The sequence below is a fragment of the Sinocyclocheilus grahami genome, unplaced genomic scaffold, assembly GCF_001515645.1.
Source record: "Sinocyclocheilus grahami isolate Dianchi unplaced genomic scaffold, SAMN03320097.WGS_v1.1 scaffold532.1, whole genome shotgun sequence".
NCBI classification, from domain to species: domain Eukaryota; kingdom Metazoa; phylum Chordata; class Actinopteri; order Cypriniformes; family Cyprinidae; genus Sinocyclocheilus; species Sinocyclocheilus grahami.
The window spans coordinates 675,530-694,403 of NW_015505711.1; the positions used below are offsets into that span (position 1 = coordinate 675,530).

At 35.6% G+C, this 18,874-nt stretch overlaps 1 protein-coding gene across 1 annotated transcript in view; it reads left to right on the forward strand.

The window, feature by feature from the left end:
* LOC107555363 (transmembrane protein 163-like) overlaps positions 1 to 18,874 on the forward strand; it is a 33,904-nt gene that overhangs the window by 9,071 nt on the left and 5,959 nt on the right. The window contains exons 3-5 of the mRNA XM_016238127.1: positions 15,379 to 15,422; positions 15,826 to 15,917; positions 17,502 to 17,598. Coding sequence (XP_016093613.1) covers positions 15,379 to 15,422; positions 15,826 to 15,917; positions 17,502 to 17,598 — 233 coding nt within the window. The remainder of the gene's footprint in view (positions 1 to 15,378; positions 15,423 to 15,825; positions 15,918 to 17,501; positions 17,599 to 18,874) is intronic.

The following is an 18,874-nucleotide window of genomic DNA, read 5'->3' on the forward strand; positions in this document are numbered from 1 at the left end:
TTACAGGATGTTTCAGTATTTGGTTGCCAGATGACGATGACTCCCCAGCTGAGTCTTGGTTCCTGCCAAGGTTTCTTCCTCATTCTATCTAATCATCTTAATTTTTGCCTTTGTCTCAGTCATTAAAGATTGTAAGGCATTATTCTATGTAAAGCTGCTTTGGAACCATACATCTTGTGAAAAGAGCAGGTTAAATTAAATTGAGAAGGAATTATTTGAGGATGTAAGCTGAGAGAAATTAAGATTTATGCTGCGACCTCGAAATGAAGAAGAAAAGCAATTTCTCATCCCCTGTAGCTTTAAGGTTTTTATATTTATCTACCTACATTCACCTATACTTCTCAAACACACACACACACACACACAAAACCATACTTCCACATGCTCTTTCATTATATCATCTCTGTTTGTAATCTTTATGTCGTAACATGATGATTAACAGAGAAGAGGAAGTTGGCATTTGGCCCACATGAAGCAGACAGTGTGTTTATCACGAGTTGTCTGCAGTGATAAAGCGTATGGTTGTTGGACATTTGACATGACAATACTCACTGTTATCAGAGACCATACAATTTCTGTTTTGAATTCAGCATTGTCTGGGACTTCAGTTTGTACCAGTTGATTTTCTCTGCCTCCGTACCCTTAATTTATGTAAAGCCCATGGCTCAGCTGTCCATGAGCAGTCTGAATGTCTCATGCTGAAACAGCAAGTTTAACTTGTCCTCTGTGTTTTGTAACATATAATGATGTGGCATAACTACACTGTCTCTCTATGGCACAGTCACACTTACACTGTAAAGAATCGTTCTTCACCAAACTGACATCATGACTCTTGTGATGCCAGGGGTGTGGGACTTGTGACCGTCTTTGGATTCTGAGGAGATGAACACCCAGCTTTGTTTTTGTGGTTTGGCCTGGATACTTGTATTTTTCCAGATATTTCATACAAGTGAGTTGGGAAATCATAAGATATGCTGAAGCTGAAAACATTCTTACAGAACCTCATGGAAAAATATATAATAAAAATTATGCTCAGGCAATGCATCTTATTGGGACAGCTCAGAGATTTATTGAGGCTTACAGCAGGAATTGTTTGCTTGCTCAACTGAATTTTTCAATCAGTTTCAGTCAGGATGTTCTCTAGTCTAGTGGAACATTTCAGCAATTGTTAAAGTGATAGTTAATTCAGAAATAAAAATTCTGTCATTTTTCTCCCTCATGTCTTATCAAACTTATATGATGTTCTTACTTCCATGGAACCCAAAAGAATTTGAGTGATGTGAGGACTGGAGCATTCAAGCTTCAAAAAGATGCACAAACACCATAACAGTTTCATTAACGTGGTTCATCTTAAACATTCAGTTTACTCTGAGTCTTCTGAAACCATACGATAGCTTTGTGTGATGAACAGACAGAAGTTTCAAAGTTGTTATTCACTAATAACCTTCTTTTAGTGAGCTATGTTGTTGACTATTGAATCAGTTAAATGACCTTTAGCACTGAAATGGTCTGATTCAGAATGTTTTTGTGATTCGGATCGACAATTAATTGACCAGACTTGACTCAAAAGAAATATTTTTCATTAATTCTATATTGCAACTTCTCCTAAGTAAACTTCTCTTTACTGAGACATTTACTTCTTAAAAGATCATTTATCTGATCTTTTAAGTTACACACATCTACAGCAGCACAAAGCCCCTTGTTCTGCTTAAATGTCTCATTTGTTCTCATATATTTTTAAAGAGAGCTGAAAAACTCTTATCTAGAGCAGTATTTCTGTGAAAAAGATGAAAGTCTTCCTTTGTAGTTATTTAAGATTCAATGTAATATATATATATATGATAATTCTTAGAAGGAAATTGGATTCTCCAATCCAGTCTTGTTCAGTAGTTCAGCTGAGTAGACTAGCATGAAAATGCATTGTTAACATTCCCTTAACATACAATATGTGTGCAAGTTTTTACTTGTATATTTGACATAAAGGATTATTAAAGCTAAACAATGTATTTGCTTGGCAGTTAGAAATAATTAATCTGCATATGGCACGGGTTTACTGTCATTCTATGAGGTGTCTGCATTTAATATTTGCACAGTTTCTTTGGTCAGATACTGCATAGTTAGATGCGGTGTTAAAAAGATTTGTGTTGTCAAAGAAACATATATGCTATCAACATATCAGATAACTTTTCATAAGATGGATGTTATGTGAACATTAAGCAAAATTTACCCATAACTCCATGTCTTATTAGTTCCACCTAATTACTTTTTACAGTGTGATGCACCATTTTATTTCTGCTCTTATCAGTCACTGTCATGAGTAGTGGATTGGTATCTCTATCCAGCAGTGATTTCAAAATAGGGGCTTGTCTTAAAACTTGCCTTACCTTGCTAAAAATATTATTATATTTAAAACTATTAATTTCTTGAAAAAAATCGTATTGACTCCAGTCTTTTTAAACGATATAATTTCAATGTGCCTTACAATACTTTACAATGATTTAAGTCAATCCAGTATGTGTACTGAGAAATGTATCTGTATCTGTGAAGGCTTTCATTCATTCAGGTCAATGTGGAAAGTCAGGATGTTCATTTGCACTGTATTTTTTTAGGATTTACCCTATTACCATATTATCATTCTTATTATTCTGTTATGTCATTTACTTTCATGATTAGCAGGCAGGGTTATTAAAACCTTATCCATTTATTCCTGACTTCATTTACTTACAATGTAAGGTGCAAAGGTGAAACTAAAAGGTGGAAAGAGCTTATTGATGAATGGTCAGTATAATCCAGCTGGTGATGTGATACATGCTTTGTGTTTTAAACAACTTGTACCATTTAGTAATGGCATAGCAACATTAGTATTTTGCATTTGGTTTCAGGTGAAGCATAACAACACAGCACAAACAAACTCTGGATTTTTACACTAACTAAATGCCAGATATGTGCTTGGAGAACATTTGCTTTTATGCAAATGATCATCTCTTTCATTCCTTCAGTGTCACCTTCCTCATACTGCAGTATAGCTTCACTATATTCACACATTAAAAAAACAGGTTATTTATATGAGGTGCCAAACATAGGTTTGGGAGGAACCTAATCATTTAGTCCTGTCAATTATCATTACGAGCCTATACAAGCAGCAGTCATTGTGCTGTCTCAGCGACAATTCTTCCGGCATCCCTCCACCTCCCCATCTCCTCCTCTATTTCTGTTACTCTCCCTGTAGTACCGCAAATAAATAAGAAATGCTACATATATTGTAGCCTGTAAGTAATCAAATAAGTATAAAAACACTGTATATTTTTCACTATGTAAATTAAATATACAGTATATCTCTTCTTAAAGTTACAAAAGTGATGTATTCGAGCAGTGAGAGATTTTCTCTTTTGTTGGTTAATTAAAATTAATGACGGATAGCAGGAATATTGGACTGCTGTCACTTTAAGAGCTGCAAATTTCTACTGGTTAATCGTGTCTACCGGTATATAGCAAACACTATAAAAAGGATTAAAAAGCCATAAATGGATGGTATTATCATAAAAGTATTTCGTACGATTCATACGCTATATTCTAAATCTTCAAAATATTCTTTAAAAGTCTAATTTAGTTTTCATGGTATAAAGTACAGGTTGAACTATTCTCATAAATAAAAGTTTTATTTATTTTTTTTAAATAAATGACTTATTAAAGAGGCAGGCAGGGAGGAAATTCAAGTGTATTATAATGACATATGTCACCTGAATTAAAGTACACTCATGAATCGGTGATCATCAATTTTTCATTCCTGAAAATGTGGTGTGAATAATGTGTAGTAGGGTGTGCAATTGAGTTTTTAATGATTTTACATGAAGACCAGGATTCATAGTCAAAAATGAGACAGTGGTGAAATGTGGCCCTCATGGGAAATCAGTATTCTAGTTTTCAAGTCATGATATGTGGCATAATAACTAGATCCTTGAGACTTCTATTTAATTAAGCCCTTCCAGTGTGAACCCATGTTGCTTGCTACCAAAATAATCCTGAAAGTGAGAAGCGATAATGATGAGTCATTAGCTTGTCATTTCAGCCTTTTTAGTGAACTGAACTAACGTGCGGTGCTTTATCACTGCAGCAGTCACTCTGCTTTTCAACCTCATCAGTGTCTTCAGTTTTATTACTTACAAAGATCCAATATCTCATGCTGTTAATTTTACATTTCAAATGGGATTCTAGGCAACATCAGATCCAAATTTAGCATTGTTTAATTGAACTGACATTTAGCCAACTGAGGCCAAGTTCTCCAGATACATGCAGCACTGGTCAGAGTTAATTAGGGGTTATGAAAATAGTGTGTGTGAAATATAATATCGCCCATTATAGCAACTTCACTGAGAGGTTGTTGGGTCTTGTTTGAGTGCTGTATCTTTACACTGGGACTATCTTTATCAGCCTCATCCTGACATGCGCTACAGCTATTAGTTTCACAGTATAATGGATTATATCCATGCACACAGTGCCAAAAGACAGAGAAGATTTATTCACTGCAGTTTAACTTTATTCCCGGCTGTCTGTCTTTATTTCTGTCTTGATGACAGGCATCTTATATCAAGTTCAACCAAGCATTTAGGAGAGCATTTTCACTTCAGATGCATTGCACTTTAACTGATTTTATTTCTCGGTTTCTCACATGTAAGCCCAGTTCTTTAAAATCATTAGACACTCCTTTTTCACTTGTGAATCATCACTGAGATATGACATCACCTTTAAAAGACCGTGGTTGGTGTCATTTTCAGTGTGGCAATACATTTCACCTAAAGTCACTGCCCATTTTCTGCACGTACTCAATGTTCTTTTCTCACCTTATCAATGTGTTCTGCTGCCTGAGGCTATTTTGACAGTGTTGTCATAAGATGATGATCGTTTATGGTCTTGTCCTAGTTTTGTCATCCCCACAGTTGTTAACTGAGTATGTTTTTGTTCCTCTGCAGGACCTGCTTAAAGCATCAAGAAAGGTTTGGCTAAATGAGTTGCATGTATTTTACTGGCCCTGTAACCTGAGCAGAGCGCTGCAGACGTCTGCCATTCTGCTCCATTAGGAACCTGTCTAAACACATTAAGTCTCGGTGTTGAGTTCTCCTTCCAGTCCATTTAGGCAGGACCAGCATCACAAAATTGTTCTCTAATAATGGAACCAGTGTCCTGATGGCACCCATGCTGCTGGTGTTTATGGGACACATCATCAGTCACTCTGAAACTCTGCACCTTTGTTTCTATCTACCTGTCTATGTGTCTATCTGTCCATCTGAAATAATATAATTAGTCTATATTGAGTTTCTTTGCAAAAATTGCAATACTCCCTTCTTTCATTTTTTACTGGAATATAATTTGTCTACTGAGTTTCTTTCTTTCTTTCTTAAACCCTTTATTTTATGGTGTCCTTATTACACGTTACATACTTACTATTATAATAACAATAAATTATGCAGAATTACATGCAAGTAACCTTTAGCCAAACCCTAATCCTATCTCTAAACATATAGTAAGTACCTTAAAATAAAGTGTAACCCTTTCTTTCTTTCTTTCTGCATTTTTTTGTTTCTGCATTTCTTTATTGAAATACTATTTTCTACTGAGTTTCTGTACAAACTCTTTTTCTTTCTTTCTTTCTTTCATCCTTTCTTATTGAAATATTGTTTACTATGTTCTTTCATTCTTTCTGCATTTCTTTATTGAAATACTATTTTCTACTGAGTTTCTGTACAAAATCTTTCTTTCTTTCTTTCTTTCTTTCTTTCTTTCTTTCTTTCTTTCTTTCTTTCTTTCTTTCTTTCATCCTTTCTTATTGAAATACTGTTTACTAAGTTTCTTTACATCTTTCTTTCTCATTTAAATTTTATTTCTTGAGTTTAATTTTACAAAAATTGCAATTTCCTTCCTTTCCTCCTTCAATCCCTAGTAATGCCTCAAGATGTTTGTTGATGGAATACAGAGTGTGGTGGTCCATTTGGTACATATAATATCTTAGCTTCTAAATTAATTTCTCTGCCTGCTCCTTATGTTTTTTTTTTAAATTGCAGAATTATTGCACTACAGCAACAACTGGTTCTCATTATGCAGAATTACATGCAAGTAACCTTTAGCCAAACCCTAATCCTATCTCTAAACATATAGTAAGTACCTTAAAATAAAGTGTAACCCTTTCTTTCTTTCTTTCTGCATTTTTTTGTTTCTGCATTTCTTTATTGAAATACTATTTTCTACTGAGTTTCTGTACAAAATCTTTCTTTCTTTCTTTCTTTCTTTCTTTCTTTCTTTCTTTCTTTCTTTCTTTCATCCTTTCTTATTGAAATACTGTTTACTAAGTTTCTTTACATCTTTCTTTCTCATTTAAATTTTATTTCTTGAGTTTAATTTTACAAAAATTGCAATTTCCTTCCTTTCCTCCTTCAATCCCTAGTAATGCCTCAAGATGTTTGTTGATGGAATACAGAGTGTGGTGGTCCATTTGGTACATATAATATCTTAGCTTCTAAATTAATTTCTCTGCCTGCTCCTTATGTTTTTTTTTTAAATTGCAGAATTATTGCACTACAGCAACAACTGGTTCTCATAATGATTTAACGTAAGCCCTCAAACACAGAATACATTGAAAAAATATGCCAATGCTGTGTATATGTAAGTTGAGAGAATAGCTGTTTATCCACTATGTTCCAGCTATTGTCAGCATTCAGTGGCATCAGCCGGCACATGTATTCCAGCTGTATGATCTTCTGGTCTATGTGTTCTCATTGTATTTTTCAAAGGTAGTAAAAATCACCTAGTGTGCTGATGCTGTCCATGGTCCTGAATTCCTCCTGGCTATTACAGATTAGAAAGCCTGGATTGAGGTTGAATGATGTTGTTTCTGAGTAATGTTGCACAAAAATTGTATACGGCTGAAAGAAATTAGTTCAAGAACAATTTCAGTAAGCACTAATTATAATAGCCTGTGAAAAACACAAGTTCTTTTGCCCTGGAAAAAAATGGTGGTTAAATATAACTGGATATGTCGTGTAAGGACACCATATTTAACTCTAGGACATCACAGTCTATTTCACCTGAACTCCTGTACTGCTCATGTTAAAATGTGGACAGGAACAGCTGCTGCTCTGGTAGCTTGTTGTCAGGGCCTCAGACAGAGACGTGCTTAGTAGGTGTTCCTAAAGCATGTCAGCTCATCAGGTCAGCTTTCAACCTGTACCACAGTCTGCAGGCAACTGTAATGTAGAGGAAAAAAATATCTTAAAACTAAAATGTGTATTTTTTATGTTAAAGCACTGACTTTAATATGCAGCCATAGGTAAGCTATTTGTAGGACGATTTCATTGAAAAGTGTAAACACTGTGGCACTTTAAACATTATTATGCCAGTTCTAGCATCCCGTCCAGCTTGACCAAAGACTTTAGAAATTCCAAGATGGTGCACATATATTACTATGAATGGGAGAATATGGCCAACCAATTACATGAGTTTGGAGATGGGACATCTGTTTGCTTGACCACTAACAGACAGGGGGAGTGTTCAGAGCATCTGTTTGAATACAATTGCTGTTTTGGCATTATTCTATTTGGTGACGTTATTTGGTTCAGATATCACACACTTTAGCTTTAAGCATAATTGTATGTGAGAGTCCTAAAAACCTGGGTTAGGTTTCACTGTGAAGAATTTCAAGTCAAAATATTTAATTGTGTTTTAATAAAAAAATGATTTATTTTGAAATATATTTTTAAGGTGATTAAATATTTATCTAGTGATGTAATTATAGTTTCCACTGTGCCACAGTCTAATAGACTTTTCTAAAATACACCAGAGAGGCTTTTGAGTAATATGAAGTCATTATACCAACAAAGCAGGTCTTTTTATTTAGGTCTTTTCTGATTAAACTTTAAACAGGCTGAAACTGTAAACAGAAATCTTTAGTATCTAAGACTGCGGGCCATATTTACTAACAGCTTGCACCAGCGCAAACCATCTTTTGACATTAAAATAGTACTGTCAGGATTTACTAAAGACACGCATTGAAGAATTGGCGCTGAAAAGGAGTGGACAGAGTTATTTTTGCGCCTGCCATTGTTGAATATACATTTGTAGGAGTTTCCCTTTCAGAGCGAAATTTATGAATTAATGAATCACGCAACGCAAATTACGTTTGAGCTCGTCAAATTACTGGTATTTGCGCCATTATTTAACACCCCAAAAAATGTATGTCTTAAAGCAGGCGGTAATTTGCGCTGCTCTTGGTAGATTGCGCTGGTCATTATGGAAATGATCTGGCTGCGTCTGTGTTCTTTAATGTGCACATTGTTAGTTAATCACCCGCAGAATTTTGTATGTAACTGCGCTATAACGCTAATTTGCCCTGTTTAGTAAATCTGGCCCTGTATTTATTGCCACCCACAAAATGTCAAAATAGCAATTATAACAGATTACTTCAGTCCAGTTGGATGTTTTATCTCTGTTAGCAGTGCCTATTAAATTAATTTGTTCATTTTTATTTTATTTCAGCTACATGCAGTAAAAATCATAAGCTTCTGCTGTCAGGTAGAGGTTAAACAATTAAAACATTTAATATTATTCCAGCTTTCTTTTTTCCAGAAATATTTCAAATCTCTTTATTATTAATGTTTAATGTGTACTGATGTAAATTTTTCTTTTCAGTCCTGCAGAATGTATTCAGTTATTCAGTCAGTCGAATGCCACTGGGGTGTTTACGTGAGCGTGAGCTCTGACTGGGAATCAGATGTGTCTGTGGGCATGCCAATCCTGTCACATGCTTCTTCACACATGCCACATTAAATTGAAATGCCTTGAAACATGCAAACCATAAAACTTCCTTAGAAACACTGTCAATCTGGCATGTCCTGAAGCCTATATCAGTATTTGATAGCGCTCTGCAGCAGAAAGCAGGTGCAACTCTCTTCCTGTTAACAGCGAAACGGGAGCCAAGCAAATCTGCTCAGCCGGCCATATTGGCGGGGAGTCTCTGGTCTCAAGGGGCTCCTGGAAGCCGAGCTCAGACGTGATCTGCATGTGCTGTGAGTGTGACCTCAATAAATCAACCTAGATTAAGTCTCTGGAACCTGGATGCAGTACCTTAGAGGAGGAGGGTCAGACGTGTGGCTGGTCCCACAGGAGGGAATACCTGGAATCTGTGAATAATTCTGGGAATAAAGGGAATTCTTTCTTGATATTTGCCTTAAAAGAGATTTTTCTCCAACTTGTTAAAATAATGAAATGAATGCATTTTCATTGGAATGTCACATTTTGTACTATTGCATGAAATGTAATATTTCCTAAAAATGTGTGCAAAATTCTATTTTGTTGTTGTCAAAGGTCTATATAACGTCTCCACATTATAACAGCAAAATTGATAATCTAATCTAATAGTCATAATCTAATTTTAAACCTTTTTTGCTACAGGCCATCAAAGTCATTTTATGCAAATTATGCATAAAATCTCCTCTATCAATCTTTTTTTTTTCACAACAAATTATTATTATATCAAGAACTGATATATATCAATCTCAACAACCACAATAAAACAATATGATTTATTTATTTGCAGTATTTACTGACTCAAAGTAAATCCAAAGTACCATATACAATTCAAATGTATTTGGCATTATAAGCAAACTAAAGCATTTTGGTTTATAGTCTTGTAAAGTGAAGACAAATGCGCCTGCATTTTTTCACATTTCTTATGCTAAATGCTTTAGAAATGCATTGAAGTATTTTGTGTGTCGCTGTGTGCAAGGCAGTGTGTAAATTATTTTGTGGATAAACACATACATTTTAAAGTCACACTATTCTACCAGCTCACAGCTGAACAGTAATCTAAGAAAACAGTCAAGTCACTGGGGCAATGAGTCACTGATATACTGCTTCACTATCCAATAATGGTGTGATTTACAGCTTACTTTATGAATGTGCAAAGTGCCTTATTCCTTTTCTGGAATAATCATGCAAATGTTTCCCCCCCCCCTCTGATTCAATTAGTATTTTTTCTCTCTCTAAGACTGTGGAGATCTGTGGTTTATATGTTTGTTTGTGGTGAGAACGAGTTTCTGGAAACCAGGTTATGTGAAACATAATTTAAAAAAAAAGTTGTTAGACCCTTAAAGTGCACTTTTAAACTTTATTCAATGATAGTCTCACCCACAGAGCACATGGCATCAGCTCCCTTGCACTATATGATGATCATATTTCATATGAAGCCTAAACTCCACCGTTTCTCAAATTAAATTCCCTAAATTTGATCACTTTGCTCACAGCACTGGTGAACTGCACTGAGGGTTGGGAGTGCAGTAAACTCTCTGCATGTGGCAAATGGCCCAGCGCTGTAGGTTGTGAATTATTAAAGACAACATATTGCAGCAGAGCTGAGGAAGAGCATTGTTGTGATAGACAGCGTCCCCTAACGTGACTGCTACATGAGGTCGAGGAATTTGCATTCATTTTCTGATTCAATTAGTATTTTTTCTCTCTCTAAGACTGTGGAGATCTGTGGTTTATATGTTTGTTTGTGGTGAGAACGAGTTTCTGGAAACCAGGTTATGTGAAACATAATTAAAAAAAAAAGTTGTTAGACCCTTAAAGTGCACTTTTAAACTTTATTCAATGATAGTCTCACCCACAGAGCACATGGCATCAGCTCCCTTGCACTATATGATGATCATATTTCATATGAAGCCTAAATTCCACCGTTTCTCAAATTAAATTCCCTAAATTTGATCACTTTGCTCACAGCACTGGTGAACTGCACTGAGGGTTGGGAGTGCAGTAAACTCTCTGCATGTGGCAAATGGCCCAGCGCTGTAGGTTGTGAATTATTAAAGACAACATATTGCAGCAGAGCTGAAGAAGAGCATTGTTGTGATAGACAGCGTCCCCTAACGTGACTGCTACATGAGGTCGAGGAATTTGCATTCATTTGCATTGGAATTGGCAATTAAATCCTTTGCATATACACAGACTAATGTTAAATTCACATATGTGGGATGATTTAGTCACTATCCTGACACTAAGGTATTAGGAGCATGTTATGTATTGATATTCTCTCACTCTAGGCCTCTGGCCAACGCTCACTCTAGCCCGCCGTGTGTGATGCTGTGTTTCGTTGTGAAAGCGAAACTACTTTGTTTGGCCTTCCAAAAGAGGACATGACTAGAAATCAGTGTAAATTATATTTACAACACTGTTCCAGAACCCAAATAATTCCCAAATATTCAGATGTGTGCAGCACATTTTATGGAGGACTGTTTCCTGGGAGATTAGACTACAATGCCGGCTGTTCTGACTCACAGACTGTAAGTAAGTTTTTTATATTTAAAGAATTTGCCACTGATGATTCAAACACGAGTTTTGGGCAGTGTAGAGAAGCGCTTGTTGTTTGTCATTTCTCCGATCACAAATGCAGACAAGGTTTTAAGTTTACACGGCGCGGCGTGATGCAACGCAACATGTAAAAAGACAGTATAAGTCATTATAATCAGTAATTATGTTCCCACTGGATGCGACAAATGCCTAGTTTATAATGGGTTTTAATGTTTTTGTCTTGTCGCTCCGGCCTGACAGGGTATCACAGTATGGTGAGGGGCGTAACATTTCCATCACACGCTTGAGGTATTCAGTCAATCACAACGCACTGGATAGCTGGCCAATCACAGCACACCTCGCTTTTCAGACCGATGAGCCGATGGTAATTCACAAAAAACAAAAGTGTCACAAAAGTATAACATGATGTATGTGATACTCTCCAAAATGGCGCTATAATGACGCGGAGGAGACAGATTGTTGAATAAAGTCATTATTTTTGGGTGAACTATCCCTTTAAAGTTAAACTGCTGCTACATGATCGCTGATTCAGCGAGTTTAGCTGAAGAAATCATTCAGACAGGTTTTGTGAATTGGATTAGCTGATTCATTGAAAAAAATCCAAAAAAGACTCATAAAAAAAAAAATGATGTGAGAAACTTAAATGTGCAATGTGGTGGTTTTAGTTACTGCCAAGTTAGAGACAATTTCAGGCACATTTCACAGGCATGTAGAGATGTATAAAGCACCAAACACACTGAAGTCACATTCAAAAAAGTGCGGATTTGTGTAAGCTGTGTGGGGAAATCATTCACCCTCAGGCGAAATTCCTATTTACCCTTCGAAAAGACCTGCCCCCCTTCATTACTGTTGATACGTCTGACAAGCCATGCCACTCTCACGCCACATGTTCTCACGCAGTGAAAAATACATCGTGGAGCAAAGTGGACACTGACAACACGCTGACAAACAAAACAGAGCAGGCTACTTCTGGTATGAAATAAAGTTTACATTTTTTTTTGCATTTTGTAAGAAATTCAAACAATAAATAACGTTTTGTGGCTCTTTAATGTGTCACGCCTCAGTTTAAGTGGCACGTGAACTGATCATCTCTTCCTCTTTACTAGTTATAGCATGAAATAAACATGAATGAACATCAGAAGGTATCTTGTTTCAAGCGCGGAAAGACGTTAATATATTTTTTAAGTTCATGTCCACCGACGTTAATCTACTCTCCTGTCTGGTTTGATTGTAGGACAAAATGGCGGATTCTGCATTATGATTGGTCAGATTGCTTGTCAATCAAACTCCCTGCAAAGGGTGAATTGCAAGGATTCCCAATGAAATGATTGGTTGCTAAATGCTAAATGTGAACTCACCTTTCTAAATAAATTGGTAAAATCATTGCATCACTGAAGTTTCTGTTAGAAGGTCTGGTTCGCAGAGAAACCTGAGATTTCCCTTAGAACTGTACTTGTGTTTTGACTGGACTGGACCAACCTATAATACTATATACTATTTGAGCATTTGAAACAACATTTATGAGACATTTCATGTCTGATTTTGTTGCTGATTTATGATGTTATTTAAATGTGAGGAAGGAAGGTTTTTTTTTTTTTTTTTTTTAGAAATTTCACTATTTCCCCTTTCAATAAGATAAGAGTTGATCTTGCCTGAAATAGCTATCCAGAGACATTGTAATCAGAGCTGCTGCGTGAACTGAGATTCTTTGAAAGGGGCTTTGGACCATACACTCGAGACTAGGAGAGACTGAAAGTGAAATAGTGACTATCAGTGCAAATCAGAGAAGCCAGCCATCTTCCTCTGTCTTCTCTGTTTCTTCCTCTACAGCTTTTCTCCTGTTAATAAGTGTCTTGTGTCTTGTTAGCAAACGCCCAACAGGGAGTTTTCGTTTTATGTTCCGATTTGGAAACTTAAAGTATGCAGAAATTTCCCCAATTCAGACCTGCTGTTTGTCAAAAGATCTGGACCAACCTACACGTTTCACCTCCAGTTTCCACCTGAGCCTTAAGATACGGTAAACAAATCAAATTATGTTGACACCTGAACAACACAGCTATGTGCTTATTGAACATTTCAAAACCATATATTTACATCAACAGAAAAATAATTTTTTCTTGTTAATACTAATATGGAAGTAATGCAGGACTGGAGACATTCACACTGATTTTGACCTACTTCCTCAGGCATGTTTCCTCTGCTGTAACTACACTCACTGAGTTCTTTGATCATCACATTCCTTCCTATGTGCTTAGTTTTTTTTTGGGGGGGGGGGGGGGGCTGACTCAATGTTGTCCAGATTTGTCTTCAGCTTCATCGGTAGCACAGCTCAGTAAATGCCTTTTTGTTGATGCAGACAAAAGATTTCCTCCAACTTGTACTTTTCTTTTCTTAAAACAAAGTCCTCAGATCCACGCTAATGTTTTATGCCGACCATTGGCGGTTTTATAACCGACATAATTCTGTCCTTGAGCAATATAAACGGAAACTCCATCATCGAGACAGATTTCTCTTTATGTTCGGAAGAATGTGGATGTTATCTTTTCCAGATAGACCTGTACTTTTTTTTCTGCTCATGATGGCAAGTTCACAAAATCTATAGTTCATAGTTATTAAGAATGTAAGCTGTTTGTTCGTTCTAGTATTATGACCCCTCAGCTACAATTTTGGGCCCTTTGTTGGTCTGCTAAATGCAGAAATTCAAGGGATCTAGATGTACTTGTCTTTCTGTGCAACTAGTAGTGTTTTTCTTTCCTTTTTGCCACATTTGTACTGATTGAGAGAGTTGAGAAATAAAATGAAGAGAGAGAATGTGATGGAAACACGATCTGGGCCAAACTTGAACTAAACCACTGATTAACACTTGTGCTGACTTGTTGGATATTGTATATTACAATGCATCAACATTTGTTATAGGCTCCTCAGTTGTTTTAACATTTGGTTTAATAAACAAAAAAATCTTTTGTTTTTCATACATAATAAGAACTCCTGAGGAGAAGTGTTGTTCTGTTTCAAGGGCAGTGTGGGATATCATGCGATGTGCAGCCCCTCTGTTGCTATGACACGTGGTGGTCGAGTCTGTCTTTAAAGTTGGAGATCAATAGAACAGTGAGGGTTCTCCACTCAAGAGGGGGGCAGCAAATAGAGAATCTCAAATGCAAGCTCACGCTTGGTAAAATGGAGAGCCTCATATCTCTACATCTTTGTCAAAAAAGTCAAAACACAGTGGGCAGCCTTTTTCAATTCACATTTTAATAGATGCAAATAGAGGGGTGAGTTGACTGTGCATTCTGTTACTGATAAATGTAACATAGGATTTGACAATTGCACTTCCATCTGATTACAACGGCTGACATTGTACAACAGACCTGTGCTTTGAGCTGAACATGTACAGGAGGCATTTTCTCTGTGTGAAACTCACTGATGTTTCACAAAAGTAACAATCCCCTCCCAGACTTTCTAAAAGCAATTTGTCTGTTGCCCTCTGTTGACTGTCTATTATTTTGTCTGTCCTAAAGACATGCTGCTTTATTCCATTTATAGTGTTTTCTAGCTTTACAGTTACAGCTTTTAGGTTTACATTATATTATATTATAATATATAATATTATATGACTATTTTAGAATTGTTTGTTTTTGATGTGAAATAAATTTTTGTGTGACTTGTTTTCCTTACACATAATGTGGAATAGAATAGAATAGAATAATACATATTATATAATGCAGATGATATTTACATGGACATATGCTGCTCAGAAAAAAAAACAAAGTATTGTCATTGTACCATTTCCAACAACAATGGTAAAACTGTTATTTTTATGTTATTTTAATGTTTTGTTACCAAACATTAGTTCAGAATAATAGACAAAGTATAGTTCAGAAACAGCTTAACATCCATCAGACGCTCCTTTACATTTGTCAGTGCTGTAAAGTGCTGTACTGTGTATTAATTATGCTTTGTGGTGTAATATATATATACATTAATATATAAATGTCTTTCTCAATGTTTTTTTTCCCCCAATAGCTGTATCCTTCATGAGACACAGTGCATCAGCTTTTGGATTTGCCGTAAGTATAATCTTCTGTGTTAATGAACTACATTTTATTTTTAGGCAAAGGATTCTGGAAATGTGTGCATTTGTTTTTGCTTAATGTTCAGCTGTCAAGCTATGTGTAAATATTATTTAAATGGTGTCCGTGTTAAGCCTATCCCAACACCTAATGTAGGATATGAGAGATGGTTGCTAATGACACTGGAAAAAAATACAACAAGCTGCTTAACAGGATATTTTTATGATCCAGGTTTTGTTTTTGATTTATTACGTTTACATTCATTACATTCTTGTGCTCAAGGCAGCTGTGGGAGTGTTTCATTAGACTAAATGTATCACTGGACCTAAGTTTGTGACATAGTGAGATGATGCAATGAGCATTATTTCTGTAGCACTGATGAATCACTGTTGTTTTTCAGTTTGACGCGATGTTAGATGTTCTTTCCTCCATTATAGTGCTGTGGCGCTATAGCAACGCTGCAGCAGTGCACTCTGCCCATAGAGAATACATGTAAGTAAACAAAAGCCAAGCTGTCTGTGGTATGTAGGGCACTGCATAGTACAAAAAACCTGCAGCAAAACACTAAAACGGATGAATAATGCTTCCTCTGTGACTAACACTAAACCAAAAAAAATTCCAAACATTTTAAAATAAAAGTCAACATTTCACTGTAAGTGCTATTCTTTGTAAAGCTAGTGCATTTGGAATTGTGCTGGAGCATGGTAGAAAACAAAATCTATTCTCTTTCGACTAGATCCTACCAACATTCAGTGCAACATGTTTTAAGTCTGAACATGTTTGATTTATCAGGTTTGTTGAGTGATCTGCGTTGTTTCTGGCTTTCACCTTGACTGTCTCAATTGGAGACGTTTTACGTTGATAAAGACCTGTGCTGCTGGTTTTATCCTCAGTCTCTGGGGGGCTTGTGAATCTCATTTCTCTGGTCGATGTGTCAGAAAGATTTATAGTGCAATACTAGAGAAGAATTGCAGGTCTCTGTAGGTGTACCGGTGTACCGGTGGCCGCTTGTCATACAGAGAATCTGAACAAGTATTGGGGGCACTTTTAATATTTTTCAGAGTGGATCAAGTTTCTGCAGGTTTACTATAAAAAAAACGAAGCATTTGTAAATCAGTTGAGGCCAGTGTTCCCCAGGTGCACCTTTGTGAAACTGTCAGTGTTATCGCTTGTTAACCTTGAATCAACATCAGCTACAAAAAAATATACAAAATATAGAAGAGGTATAATAATATAAACACTACCATAAAAATGTTTGTTTTTAATGAAGTCTCTTATGCTCACCAATGCTGCATTTATTTATAGGTTATTTATAGGTTAAATAGGTTAAAACAGTGGTAACACTTTAGTATAGGGACCAATTCTCACTATTAATTAGTTGCTTATTAGCCTGCCTATTATTAACATATTGGCTGTTTATTAGTACTTATAAAGCACATATTCTGCATGATTATATTCTACATTCCGAATCCCAAACTTAACAACTACCTTACTATCTATTAATAAGCAGTAATTAGGAGTTTACTGAGGCAAAAGTTGTAGTTCATAGCTAGTTAATAGTAAGAACTGGACCTTAAAATACAGTGTGACCAAAACAGTAATATTGTAAAATAGTATTACAATTTAAAATGACTGTTATATGAATATGTTTTAAAATGTAGTTTATTTCTGTGCTAACAAATCTGAATTTTCGGGCATCATTACTCCAGTCTTCAGTGTCACATGATCCTGATTTGGTGTTCAAGAAACATTTCAATTATTATTATTAATGTTGAAAAAGTTTATACCGTGATGTGTTTTTTCAGGATTCTTTGATGAATAGAAAGTTCAAAAGAACAGCATTTATTTGAAATGCAAATCTTTTGTAACTTTATAAATGTATTTACTGTCACTTTTAATTAATTGAATGCATCTTTGCTGAATATTAATATCTTTAAAACAAATCTTACTGACCCCAAACATTTGAACGATAAAATAACTCAAATCATATAAACTCAAAACATATAAACTAATTCAAGAATTGATTAAATATATTATTTTATCAGCATATTGTTTTCTGGTTTTCTCCATCAACAGAGCATGTGTGATCCTGGGAGTGATTTTCATCTTGTCTTCTATGTGTATTTTGGGAAAGGCCATCCATGATCTGGCCACCAAACTTCTTCCTGAAGTGGTGAGTTCAATGGCAGTGTGTCATATCTATCATTTTAAGATTAATGTTCCTACATTGAATATAATAGATGTTGAGTTTGACAAATAGATGGATACAATCATCTTCACACCTTAAAAAGGCAAATGATAAATTGTTAACTTAAGGAACTTAACTCATTCTGCCTCTTTTGACCCTTAAAAATTACTTTAGGTTACCTGACAAACTCTTTCTACACTGCAGTATTTCATCTCACAGTCAGTTGTGAACTTTTTCAGCAGTCACAGCTAACAGCAATGTGTTCAGTCTTTATCCGTTAATTAATCAAAGACTGGCACCACTCCAAAGAGCTGCAGGATAATCATTTCAGAGGTGGTGATTAATGCTATTGCGATTTTAATCGCTCTCTATTTTCATCTCTTTTACACCGCTGATAAATCTCTGAGCACTGATACATCCTTACTCTAACATTACTTAACATTATTTTTATGATCCTTTACCAACAAAATGTTAACTGATATCCAGGTCTGGAGACTTGCAGTTATCGGTGTATCACGAAATACTCTCTCTGTTTATGCTGAGTGAGGAAGCATGTAAGGAGGGGAGAAGGAATAACAGAGAGAAAAAATGGCTATACTCAAAATAAATAAATAAAAAGATTAATGACAACCAACAATATATTTTTCCCTTTGTTTGGCCATTGACAGCCTAAAGGCACCTCTCTAATCAAAGAAAATCTAAATGTAAATCAGTGTTTTCACTCAGTGTTTATTTTTTCTGGCTGGGAAATAGCAGTTCACACCCTTTTCATCTTCCCAGGCTATAAAATGCTAATGAGCACGAGGAAACAGCAGTAATCTGGAGTCACACATAGATGCCGCTGACAGGAATAATAGGTGTCAGGGGTCTGTTATGGTTCACTCCATCAGCACAGCAGGAGGGTGACGGTCAAGATTGAGTTTTTATCACTGTCCTCTGTGGTTTATTTGATGAATTTCTAATGTGCAGAAAATTATATTAAATATGTCTTTTTTTTTTTTTTTAGATGAAAAATGTTGCCAAGATCTTGGTAGTAAATAAAATCTGGAGTGGAATGAGTGACTTGCACCCAAGATTGTTATTGTTAATGTTAACTAAAACTATTAAAAATTGTTTTGGGTAATTTAAATGAAGCTAAAATATAATACTTTATAAGTATCAGATGAAAAACTTTAATGAAAAATGTAAAAGTTAAAGATGCTAAATTTACTAAAACTGAAATAAAGTAAATTAAAGCTAAATAAAAGTATTTAAAAATGAC